General features: G+C 42.1%; 1 protein-coding gene across 11 annotated transcripts; it reads left to right on the top strand.

The window, feature by feature from the left end:
• Window positions 1-1,821: 1,821 nt before the first annotated feature.
• On the top strand, window positions 1,822-11,740 carry LOC120664384. 11 transcript variants are annotated; one of them, XM_039943580.1, is made up of 8 exons: window positions 1,822-2,565; window positions 2,802-2,896; window positions 2,981-3,046; window positions 5,061-6,319; window positions 6,516-6,581; window positions 6,706-6,778; window positions 11,194-11,249; window positions 11,396-11,740. In XM_039943580.1, exons 4-8 carry the CDS (start codon window positions 6,272-6,274, stop codon window positions 11,588-11,590), a joined length of 438 nt encoding a protein of 145 aa, XP_039799514.1. In that variant the 5' UTR covers window positions 1,822-2,565; window positions 2,802-2,896; window positions 2,981-3,046; window positions 5,061-6,271; the 3' UTR covers window positions 11,591-11,740. The 11 variants fall into 11 exon arrangements, 4 of the variants coding, with proteins under 4 accessions (XP_039799514.1, XP_039799515.1, XP_039799512.1 ...); XM_039943581.1 differs by lacking the exon at window positions 2,802-2,896; XM_039943578.1 differs by having other exon boundaries at window positions 1,828-2,896.
• The last annotated feature ends 1,330 nt before the right edge of the window (window positions 11,741-13,070 follow it).

Here is a 13,070-nt window from a genome sequence, read left to right as displayed (position 1 = left end):
TTTCAAAAAAGTTCTTTCCTTTTAGAGAAATCAACCTGCAGTCCGGCCTCCACTCTCAAGTGTTTTTTTGAAGAAAAAAACCCATAATTTTTGAAAATATAAACTCACAGTCTAACCTTCCTTGTTCAGGAAAATTTGCAAAGAAAACATTCAATTTTCACAAGAATCAACCGACCGTCCTGCTCCACTCTTAGATTTTTTTTAGAAAACCTTTGGATTTTTATTAAACTAAATCACAAATCATTCTTTTCGTTACTTCTTCACTAGCAATACCCCAATTTGAACACCAAAACAAGTCAAAAATCAAAAGTGGTTTAATATAAAATTTGATCAAAATTTCGAAAACTACAACTTTCTTGTAGAGCAAATTTTAAACTTTAAAATATTTTTGTAATTAGTTTGGACTAATGCTTAATTGTGATTGTACCCATAATTATGGACACCAAAGTGTCTTTATATTAAAAATACTCAACATAAAAGTTGCTTAGAATTTCAAAACCTAAATCTTCTCTACTCCAATTGGTTCAATATAAGATCCTATTTGTCTAAAAATACAATAGCGTACCATTGATCTTCTATGGCCTCTCATGCTACTTCTACGAAACACGGAATATTTTAATATAACTACTACTTTCTTAAAAAATACCATCAAATCTATTAATTAGCACATGATCATAAGTCTAAGTCACCTCATTTCACCACTTCCAGCAAATTGTACTCTGCCCCCTTAATAAATAGTTTTACCCCTTCTTTGATCACAATAATATAACAAAAAATATCACAGATCCATTTTGATACCTAAAATAATATACTACTTAAATGATGTGTCACGACAATACAAAGACCAAAATAATTATTAGATGCATGAACTAAAATCCGCATGAATTACAAACCCACGATGCGAAATACATGCCTTTAGTTGTTCAAAATTTCAAAACTTAAAATTTTTCTACACAACAAAATTATAAATTCAAAATATTTTCGTAATTTGTTGAACATCATATCTTGTTTTGCTAAAAATATAATATTATTATACCGTCCTTCTATAGCTTTCCATGTGACCCCACAATAACAATAACGCAACATATTTTTTTAAAAAAAAACATTACACCTATTAATTACCTTATGAGTTTGCAAATATATTAAATATTTTACTACTTCTTCCACCCCAATAAATACAACCATAAATATCATACCTTCATTTCGATAACCAAATAATATACTACTAACATAATAGCGTCATAACAATTAGGCAAAATTGGACCTGTGACACCGAAAGATCTCCGTTTCAGAAGAATACTATCGAATCATCCCGGTACACATTAATACCATCGAAAGATCCCTCCGTTCGCAAATATACCATTCCGTCCAAAAGGAGCCCTAACGGAGAAAAATTGGACACAACTAGACGTTTTTACCCCTGGTGCTGAATCATATCTGTTCCATGGCCACATGCTTTTGCGCTATGCAGCACGGATACGGATATGCGTATCGGTATCAGACCGATACGGATACGGGGATATGTCATTTTCCCAAAAAAAATCCCGATACGCGGATATGTTTTAGTAATTTTTATAAAATAAGTATTAATGCATTTTAATGGTAGGAAAAGAAAATCTACACTATAAAGAACCAAAACAATTGAAAACACTTTCCAAAAAAAACATCTCTGTACCCCTCACACGAGGCCCACCTGGCAGCACCAAAGTGGTAGAAAGTTTTCTGGAACATGAAAAAACCATATGAAGCAAAATACTTCTGCCATTTTTTCTTGACTTTTTTCACCGTCAAAATTTCTTACCCGCTCGCGTACCCGCGCTCAATCCCGCCCGTCAATCACGCCTCCTCTCTCCCTTTCCTTCCCTGTGCACGCCTCCCGTCCGGCCGTACCCTCCCCCACCCGATCCATCCCAGCCGCCTCGGTACCTCGCGCCGCCTGGGTCGAACCTCGCCGACGCCCCCGAATCGCCGGACTTGGCGCTGGCTGAGCCGCGCGGGTTCCTGCCCCGGGTGCAGAGCGGCGCCGTGCGCGGCGTAGGCGTGGGGAGGTGCATGCGCTGTGGAGTAACCTGACCCGGCGGGTGGCGCCGGTCGCCGGGCCGCCTGGTTCCGCTCCGCATGATTTGCACACACACGCGACACGCTCATCTCCGTGGTGGATCTCCGCCACCGCATCCATCCCCTGCGACGAGACGGGAGCGTCGCCGGCCGCCTTCCCATCGATGGCGCGCGGAGCATCGACGCGCACTGATCTCCAGCGTCGGTGGGCCGCCCTCCTCTCCCCAGCCCCAGCCCCAGCCCACCCTCTCTCTCTCTCTCTCTCTCTCTCTCTCTCTCTCTCTCTCTCTCTCTCTCTCTCTCTCTCTCCCTCTCCCTCTCTCTCTCTGCTGTGTTCTTGTACCCGGAGCTCTGGTGCCTGCAGCACACTCCATCTCCAGCAGAACCTGTCCATCCCCGGCACTTCCTGCACAAGGTACAAACAAGATTCGCCGCATCACGGACATCAAGAACGCCATGACCTCCCCACCCGCTCATCTCTAATTTTATTCCTGCCGGATGTGAGAGGTCAGTGCAGTCCACGATATTCAGTTTCGACATTGAAATATCTGCTACTTTATCGAAATAAGAATAGTATAAAGATACATGACTCTGCTGGAAGTTGTGATAAAAATGAAAGTGACATGCTTGAATCAATATATTTGAGGTAAACTTATATACAAGAGTTTCTCAAGGATACTGAAAGAAAATGTTATTTCCTGATCACTGTTTTGTGGTGTCCAGTAATGAAAACTCTAAAACAGACAGGTTATGTTCATTATCCAATTCCTTGCTTCAGTTGTTGTGGTGACTGGATTTTTCCTTGGAAAGTTTGTCAAAAGAAATATATATCCCTCAGGTAGCATCTTCTTCTATATATTGTTCATTGATGACAAGCAATTTCTTATGTTTCTGCTAATTGTGATAATATGCATTTATTTAGGGGTCGGGGATCCCTGTTGGTGAGCTTGCCCTTTACACTGCCTTGGGAGGAGTTCATCCATCAGTTGTAAGCTTTTCATATCCATCTTTAGTTCTTTACATTATTTTGAGACTAACTTTGCTGGTAGCATAAATTAATATGTTATCTATAATCTCTAACTTTTGTTGCTCGCTCTGTACCATTCATGAAACACATTTTTTCAATAGTTTTTGAATTTTTGCTGGAATTATTGAGGGGTAGATTTTGTTGCTTGCACATGTTCCAGTTGCATAAATTGAGGCTCTGGTCTCCTTTTATGATATTGTGCTTAAGTACTTCACTTTAGTTAGAGACTTCTGTGACAAAGTCTTTTGTTATAGGCTAATTGATGGTGGGGATCATTAGTAGGTTAGACTCTGTGTGGTATTTGGGAAAAATAAATGTTACTTAAGATATAAATTTGATACATGTTAGTTTATTATGTGGTGAGGACAAATTTGGAGTTTACAGACAAAGTTGCAAGCTGAAGAAAGCACTCCGGTCACATTAGGCATCCGTTCTTGTGATAAATGGATTATTCTTAATTAATCTTTTGGCTACTTAATTTTTCATATCCGTTCGTGTGCAGTAACGAACAAGAATGTGAGACCTACTGAATTGGTGATACTTGTTTCCATGGCATGATGAATCATGTGCATGGGTTATGCATTTGGTCATTAAACAATTTTAATGTGTGATGTAAACTGGTTGTTGCCAAATTCAAATTGCTTATTGGATTTTTAACAAATATGTCGCCCGTGTATACCTTTGTTATATTATTGTTTATTATTTTTTATTAATATAATTTTTTATTTATTATGTTTTCTAAAATACGTTCGTGCTGCACGTACACTAAACTAATAGAAAAGAAAAAAAAGAAGAAACTAAGAAAGTTCAGCCCAAGAGACCACCTAACAGTCCATATAACCTTTCTTTTCTCTGGATCGGTCGATCAATCCTTTGCTCTCTCTCTACGATACATTCAATGGAGTATCCGATATGTATCCAAATAAGAATCCAATTTATGTTTCATTTATTTTTTTACGGATACTTCTCCGATATATATCTGTCGCGTATCGGTATCCGATACGTATCGAATAGCTAATTAGCACCTCCTCTGAAGTACTCCCTCCTTCCCTGTTTATAAGGCATACACGTATATCAAGATTCAAACCTTGTCATCTTTGACCAATAATTTGACTATTAAATTTTTATTTTTATAATGCAAATTTCATATGATTGGATTCATAATCAAATATATTTTACAATGATTATAAGTTTATAATCAAAAGTGATATAATATATGATAAATAAATGGTTAAAGTGTTGTTTAGAAGACCGTGTCATGTTCCACCATGCCTTATAAACGGGGAAGGAGGGAGTATTGGGTAACGTAGCTTTTGCGGGCCCATGCTCAAACCGACGCCTCCCTCCCCCAAGGCTCCCACGGACCACGGTCCCACCTTCGGCGGCCACCGCCCACCGCCGGCCACCGCGCTCCGCCGACCACTGCGCTCGGCCGGCCACCATCCTCCACCGACGACTCCCTCACCCAAGCCTCCCTTCCCCAAGGCTCCCACCTCCGGCGGCCGCCGGGCACCACCGGCCACCGCGCTCCGCCGGCCACCGTCCTCGACCTGCTTGGGCATCCGCGGCGGCCCCAATCGGCTCCGCGGGCCACTGCGACACCCCGCGCCTTCTCCACCTGCCGCGCGCCGCTGGGAAGGGCATTGCGCGTAGGGCGATGTGCGAGGGAGCCCGCGGCGCGCAGGGAGAGGAGCGAGGGAGAGCCGGCTGCCGCGCCATAGGTGAGAGAGCCGCGAGCAGGGAAGCCCCTACGGAGAAGAAGCCTCGGCGCAGGTGACTGCAAACAGAAGGACCTGTAATTGCCATTGGAGTAGTTCTATGTAGGGACCTATTCTGTATGGAATGATGGAATTCAGCTGTTTTGGAAACAAAATGATGCAGCACACCAAAATTGAAAACGAATTTCTTCATGCAAGATAACAAGCTAAGGCAAGGAAAACTGGATTCGAATCTTACCCGTCGGTTGCCTCTGCAGCATCCATCTCACTGAAAAGGCCTCAGATCCAGAGCAACCATGGGGAGGGCGGGCTGTTGCAGGGTGGAGCGTGAGCACCAGCAGGGTGGAGCAGCAGGGTGCAGCAGCGGCCGGTGGCGGGAGCAGGTTCAGCGGCGGTGGGTCAGCAGGCTGCCGGCGGCGGGAGCAACAGCAGCAAGGGCCAGGGCGGCGGGCGGCGGCGACTGGCTTCGAAGCCACGGCGGATGGGGAGGCGAGGGCAAACAAGTCATTTCCCATGGCTTGCTGGATTAAAGAAAATTAAAAATTTGGGAAATGCTAACGGAAGTCACCGGAATGGTATATTTGCGAACTGAGTGGTCTTTCGATGGTATTAATGTGTACTCCCTCTGTCTTTTTTCGATGGTATTAATGTGTACTCCCTCTGTCTTTTTTAAGTATGTTAGTGTGCGTGTCACAAATTTGATTTGATTTGTAGAAAAACATATAATATTTGTATTTTTAAATAAATTTATTAAAATAATATATTAAAAGATCTATCTAATGACATTAATTATGTATCATAAATGTTAATATTTTTTAATATAAAATTAATCAAAGTTATTTTTTGAGAAGCGAAAGCGACAGTTATTTAGAGACGGAGGGAGTATCAAGATGATTCGATGGTAGTTTTGAAACGGGGATCTTTCAATGTCACAGATTTAATTTTGCCTAACAATTAAATGGTATAAATATATACTAAGTGCATCATTAGATTACAGACTATAACACCTATGTAAAAATAATAGAACGATAGATCTATCTTAACTACTTCGCTTATTGTAAAGTCTACATCTACTAGGAGTATAATACTACGACGCGGGATAGGGTCTTAGTAATAAAAGTTCAACACAAATTAAATAGAGAATTAAATATTAAATTAGGAAGCATCAATTTTATCTAATTTTGTCTGAAAAAAGGTTCGCCGCTCCATCTCCCGTTCGCCGCCGCTCGCTCCCGCCCTTCGCTGCCTGCTCTCTCGCTCCTGCCGCTACTGCTTCGCCTGCCGTCACGGCGCCCCATGGCATCTTGCTCCAGTCTGCAATGGCCACTTTCGAGGTCCCCCAGTGGTGCAAGATAGCTAGCGTCCTTAGCCGCCGTCGACGGAGGTTCCCCCCGATTCCCCGGAACCATAACGGCGCGGCGACGGAGAGGCTCCAAATTCATTTCCCGCGCCTCGCCTGGAGCCCTGGATGTTCTCTGATCACCGTCATCGTACAGCTGGTGCAGTCTTCTCCTTGGTGAGTCAAACGGCAGCTCGGTCGTCCCGGTCTAATTAGTTGCCTTCGCCGTGAGCAGGTATACGAGCCACACTCCCTCCTATGGCATATTTCTTTGTGTCTTGACAGTAAATGGAGGGGATTGAAGTATTCGTGATTCTACACCTTTTATCTGTCAACAATATTTACTGCAAGTTTTCCTTTTCTTTTTACCCAGATCAACTGGGGATGGAAGAAATGTTGCCTGCTGAAATGTTGGATAAGCGAGCAGAAATTGTTGTTGGTACATTTTCTCTTATTCTAAAGATAAATTTGCTGCATTTTACCCCTCTAGTGGTCTGGGATACATTCTTGGTACCATTGGCATTTTGGGTTCTTTAATGTGACTTTCAATGGTCCTAATGCAGATAACTTCATCTGATAGGAGTCTTTTGAATTCAAGGCCAAGAAACAAGACCATTGGAGCGATGCATTTTGATGGTATGCGCATTCCCTTTTCTTTGCTCCAGTATGTCTTCACATGGCGCATAGTACTACCATGCTTTGAAGCAACAACACTACTGTATGAACTATCTTTACGGTCGTCTGATGTTCTTTCATGTACATGTTATATGCTATCTGGATAAAGAACCTTCTTTTTTCATATAAGAAAGCTGCAAAAGCTTAATGCTTTTCTTCTTTGGCCAACTTGATTTTTTCTGATCATCAAAATCAACAATACACTTTGGCTAGCAAGAGGGCCACACTTTATATGAGTCACTGATACGCTGGATCTTGTGGCATGAAATAAATCTTGCCACACTTGTGCTTATAGTTAGAGCGCCCCACCTAGCCAACCCGACCATAAAACCCAGGTGTTATAGTGGGAGGGGTGGGGGTTTTTATCCTCAGTCCAACATTCCCCCTACGGCGTGCGAGCCCGGCGTAGCCCGCAGCAGGTTCTAGTGCCCGGCGTAGCCCGCAGCAGGTCTCAGCACACGAGAGACGCAGGGGAAATCGCGCAGCGGAAATTGCGTGGCCGGGAGGGATCGAACCCAGGACCTCGGCTCTGGTACCAAGTTAGAGCGCCCCACCTAGCCAATCCGACCATAAAACCCAGGTGTTATAGTGGGAGGGGTGGGGGTTTTTATCCTCAGTCCAACACTTATGAACCAAATTTCCAAACTTGGATTGGCAACTTGTGGCGACAACTGAGTGGCTGGTGCTGGGCATCAATGTGAGTCTATGAAACATGCGTAGCTTGTTCTCTTAGGAATATACTATGTAATAGTGATGATTTGGTAAGTTTGCCGGTTTTAGGGGACTTTTAGACCAAGATCTATATTTCAGTTTTGGGGTTTTCATTAGTTAAATGCCTGGGCCTTGCAACCGGCATAGAAAATTTGAGCCAACTAAAATAATTACTACCCATCTTTTTCACTTGATATTTTGGATTTTGGAAAGTCTCTAACTCATGTATTTCACCATTACTTTTGCTGAGGAAAATGATTTTTTTTTTGGAAACATAGTCATGTGGAAGTATTAGTCATGGCAAATACTATTCATGCCCCCAAGTCTCAACTGGTCAGAACCATCCTTGCAGATTCTTTTGGCGTATTGAAAGGCCTTGATACCGTTATGGGTTGGCATTAGATTGTGGGTTTACAACTTTACATGGTGTGGATTAACTTACGTCTATCGGTGATAAGAGTCACAAATCACAATATAAAATATTCCTCCTGCTAGAACTTAATGCAACCACCTCCTTCCTCCTTGCATCTATGTTTTTGCAAGCTTTTCTCAATAGGCATCTTGGTAAATTTGTTCGTTGTTAAGAGGTATTGGTTTAATGTTTCAGGCCAGACCTAACTTATATCTCATCCTCCGAAATATCAGTTAGCTGCAAGATATACACATAGGAAAAGCAAATCTACCATCAGATTCTAGGTGGATTTGCTGTAGCCAATGGTGCTCTCTTGTTGATCCCATGTTTGAGCAGGAGGGCTATCATCACATGAAAACCAACTAATTTCTTGATTTAAGACTCTTTTGTTCCATTAACTGAATTTTCCAGTCAAGAAAATGAATTTCCGTCAACTTTCCATTGACCTGGTCTGGTTACCCTGGCAAACCTGAAGAAAATTTCAAAAACAATGAGACGCTGACCATCATCCATGTCCAGTACAAGCAAAGTTTGTAGTTCAATAATCTAGCATTCTAGTCCATTCAAAGTAAGCTAAGGTTATTGCTTGCGGGCCAATTGTTTTTTTGTTTTCATTTCAGGGCAATGCAAAACAGAGAGGATAGATCGCCTCATATGTTCAGGCTATACTTTTTTTTTTGAAACTGTTCAGGCTACACTTATTATAATCAGATATGTACATTTTCAATTTTTCTGATCCAGAACTTGTTCTACACCCAGCCTACAATGCCCTGCCCCTCCCTGAACTGGGACCCCACGGCTAGCTGCCGCGTGATCAGCCCCCATCAACACCATACCGTCGGTGTAGATGTCGCTTTTCTGGTCCATCTTTACTGTGTATCAATACTCTGCACAATTTCCATTAATCTACTTGTTTTCAGTTCTGATGGTTAAATTTTCTGTTGCTCCTATCAATCGATGGGTGCATCAGTCCAAGGTGAACAAGAACAAGGAGATACACCTATTTTAATGGGAAAACCCTTGCAGGAGAAAACCACAGATGCACAATCAGACAACCTTGCATGGTCAATATAGGAGGAACCTATTTGTCTCAGAAGATGGGCATTAATTTCTCCCTGTGGGGTAATCCCACTTTAGGCATACGAGCCCTTCACTCCCACAGACTGTTTAGAGTTTGTTGGGAATAGGAAGCAACTCCAAAGAAATGGTCCCACAATATGTTTCCTGTGTGTGCACCATCCCAAGTTTCCATTACCTTGAGCAATACATGTGCCTTTTATCAAGCATTTGGCATGTTGCAGCTAATGCTCTTTGTTACATGGAACAATATCAGTGTTCTAATATGTTGCTTTAAAACTTTCAATTTGTACCCATTGCATCTTTTTTTTATTGTGCTTTCTTTATTTTTCCCATCTTGCAATTATTTTTCTTTTTGTCTGAGAATACCCATATTCCCCAATGCCGTATCTAACAGAAATACACTGCTTGCAATTCTTACAGAGGTGAGCTCCAATTTCTTTCTTCTTTCCTGGGTCTACATAAGTGACTTTAAAGGCTGCCACATGGAATCGACAAGGCTACTAAAACTACAAAACTTAACTGAATGATGGCTGTATACGCGGTGAGATCACTTTTTTTTTCTCGATACGCAGGTGGTCCAATTACAATAGCCAGCATGTCACCTTGGACCAGAGTGAGGGCTACCAAAACCAGGGAGAACTGTTACAAAGAAAGGATGAACCTAGGACTTGACCACACAACACCTAAAAACCTAAACTTGCTCAACTATCCTACCCGGGTACAGGGCAGCAAGCCCCTTAGCCCCAGCAAACCTCCAAAGCAGGGATTCATCCTTGAAATCCTGGAGTGCCCGCTGCAGATTTGGGGCCATCCCATCAAAGACACATGCATTCCTGTGTTTCCATATTATCCAAGCTCCGAGAATGCATAGGGAGTTGAAGCCCTTCCTATGTTGCTTCTGTAGTTTCTTCCAAGACCTTCTCCACCAATCAGCAAAGGAGCCAATGCTACTACCTGGCGTCAGGTGGGATAAGTTTAGAGGCTGCAGGACACCAAACCAGAATTGACGCGCGAAAACACAAGAGGTGAGAATGTGCTGAACATTTTCCTCTTCTTGGTTGCAAAGAGGGCAGCGCTCCAGATGAGGGAGGCATCTTTTTTGCAGCTGGTCCGCTGTCCAACAGCGATTTCGAATTGCCAACCAAACGAAGGTTTTGAGATCACTTTTTGCTAACCTCTTATTTGTTCACTGGATTTTTTGGTCTCCGTCTAGGAGCGTAGTCAGTGTTAGCTAGCCAGATTAATCAATCCTGTGGTTTTAGGTGGATATTCTGTTGTGGGGGTACATATGTTGGACTAATTAACAATGCAACTGAAGGTGTATTCAAATTAATCTTGGCCTATATAGACTATGTGGCTGCTACGGTGGAACAATGATGAGAACAAATCTTCATTCGTGTCTCATGTGAATCAGTTTAGACCTGGCTGTTCCTTTTGTTGTAGCATGTGCATAAGTTGACATGAAGCTTACATAGACAACAAACGGGCAGTTGGTGGCTGTATGTGTTCCCAATTTGTTCTAGTAGTTTGTTTCATTGGTTGGCCTCAGTTCCAGACTCCAGTTTATTTTCCGAGGATAGCCTAGCTTTGGAAGCTTTCTTATTAGCGTACATGGTGCGCCCTCCATCATAGTTCCCTAACTGGATCATGCATTGTGCCATAATCCAGATAGTGCTATACTATCATTAGTATCATGTTTAGCTAAACATGAGTACTAGTATGGGTTTGAGGGTTCCAGATGGATTGGTGTGCCCATGGCGAGCAAAGCTAAGTTTTGGCTGGTCTGAATTCTGAGAATGAAGAGAGCACATGATCAATGCTAGCCGCGGAAAAGATTGGGAGAAGTTTCTTTGGAATTCTGTCTTGTTTCCTGGTCAAACTCTGGCAGAACCCTTCAATCGTGGCTACTGACTCCATTTGTGGGGAGGGAGAGATGCCAACTAACCCAATACGCACTTTTTGACTTTTTCTCTCTTGTCCTGCATTGAGAATTAAAAAAAAAAAGATCTGGTACTCGGCATCGATCATGAGTTCATGACTTATTTTTTTTAATCCTCCCCGGATCGAGCACTAGATCAAGAAACTAGCAGGTAGCCAGGTACCACTACCCAGGCATAGAATAGTAGTCTAAAAAACTTGAAATCTGATACATTTTTTTCCCCTGACAATGCAGATCACATGTTTCGTCAGCGCTTATGCATGCTGACAAAGAGCAAGGCGAAGCTGATGGTATGTATTCAACCACCGTGCTCGGCTTCTCCCATGTGGCCGTAATCGTAGCTCATCCATATACATAATATCTCGCCAGCATCCATATGCATCACTGGATCGCCGGCTGATTTATACTTAAAATAATTTAACTGGATTGTTAGCAGCTATATGCGTTAGTTGATGATCACTCTGTTCGCTGGGCTGGAGCTGGAGCTGGTGGCTGGAGTGGTGTGAGAGAAAAATACTGTTGGCTGGCTGGTGGCTGGAAGCTAGTGCTGGAGCGATGTGAGAGGAAAACACTGTTGGGCTGGAGGCTGCTGGAGCTGCCGAACAGAGTGGATGAACTCTGTATCTGCTAGCATTGATTGCGTCCTGTTTGACATTGGTTTTTTTAATTTTTGTTGAAATTCTTGTCTAAGCTAAGCTCGTCTCGGGTACAAATGAATCACATGAAACACAGATTTTGAGCATTATTTAACCTAAAAAAGTTTGCTTGTAATTTAATAGCACTTGCTGTGCAAACTGCATTGAACTGTTTGGTACCCACGTGATCGGAGGCTATCTTCTGGTGGCAAATCTCGAAACACGACTTGTATTGGTCTAGAAGATTAGGACGACAGGTGGATGGAAAAGCAAGCGGTTGACTCCACCTTTTTGATCTTGTGCAATGCTAGATGAAATTACAAACCTAGGGTTCTGTCATCTTAATGTATACTATTATATTCCTCACACAAAAAAGTATACTATGTTGTTATGTTTATTAATATTTAATACAGCTATATTCAGCTGCTCAATGAATGGACAACTTCGGTATGATTCTCATCTCAGTGGGAATGGAAAGAAGCAGGGAGCAAAAGAACACGAGACCTTCTAGAAGCTGCAAAGAAGGCGAAAAAAAATAGAAAATGAATATCATGGCCTAATTAGTGCGGACAGATCAATGCACGTATGCAGAGGATTGATCCTTCAGTTGAACAATCTGCATGGCATGCTAGAAAACATTTTCTTCTTCCTCTTCGAAGATAAAAAAAATGAAAGAGGAGTAGACTGAAGGCTTTTTTTTTGGAAGATAAGACTGAACCGTTCGACGTGGACCATGTGAAGGTATCTTGCTAGGCAGCTCTAATTCCGAGGAGAGGCACTTGTGAAACTGAAACTCAAGATTCACTACTTCGTGTACAAGTCTGGCTATTAAGTTAATCCAGGAAAGCAGTAAACTCTTTCCCATGTTTTTTTAAAAGGAAAGTTGGTATATTGGGAGTAAACCGATGCGATTACATGTGCAGGTTGACTATATGTATCTGTGTAAATATGAAGAGTATTTGCGTGTTGATTAGTAGCGAATGAAAGGTCCAAAATTTTGATGAGTACATTTCTGCACCAGACGTACATGCTTGTGGCAAATAAAGTCCGTATAGGTAGATGGACTTTATTTCTTTCTTTTTTTCGTTCTAGAAGCGTGTATATGTATAGTCTTATAATAGGAATGCATACAACCCCAAGAAGATTTGAGGAGGAATTTCTACTACTCCATCAGTTCCAAATAGTAGGTCGTTTTAACTTTATGCTGCTTCCACTTATCTAACTTTTACCGAGTTTATACAACATGAAACAAATGTGTTATATTTTTGGCCTATGTAGATATCTGGCTTGATGTTGAAGATATTTTTGTGTATTTTTCAAATTTGGTCAAAATTAGAGAAGTTTGACTAGAACAAAGCTCCTCCTATAAACGAGTTACAATTTGAAGCGTAGTGAATAGTGTGCATATGCGTGAAAAAGAGATCTCGGGAAGGTTCTAATGGAATTTTTTTTTCTTGACAAGGAGGTTCCAACGGA

Source organism: Panicum virgatum, chromosome 3N (genome assembly GCF_016808335.1).
Source record: "Panicum virgatum strain AP13 chromosome 3N, P.virgatum_v5, whole genome shotgun sequence".
In the NCBI taxonomy this organism is placed as follows: Eukaryota; Viridiplantae; Streptophyta; class Magnoliopsida; order Poales; family Poaceae; genus Panicum; species Panicum virgatum.
This window is presented reverse-complemented; position numbering and strand designations above follow the sequence as displayed.

Excerpts from the sequence above, each read along its gene's own strand:
- LOC120664384 (XM_039943581.1), top strand. The coding sequence starts at position 6,272 with ATGTTCTCTGATCACCGTCATCGTACAGCTGGTGCAGTCTTCTCCTTG. Across the intron at positions 6,779-11,193 it reads TGGAGCGATGCATTTTGATG|ATCACATGTTTCGTCAGCGC; the intron begins GTATGCGCATTC and ends CTGACAATGCAG. Across the intron at positions 11,250-11,395 it reads AGAGCAAGGCGAAGCTGATG|CTATATGCGTTAGTTGATGA; the intron begins GTATGTATTCAA and ends GATTGTTAGCAG.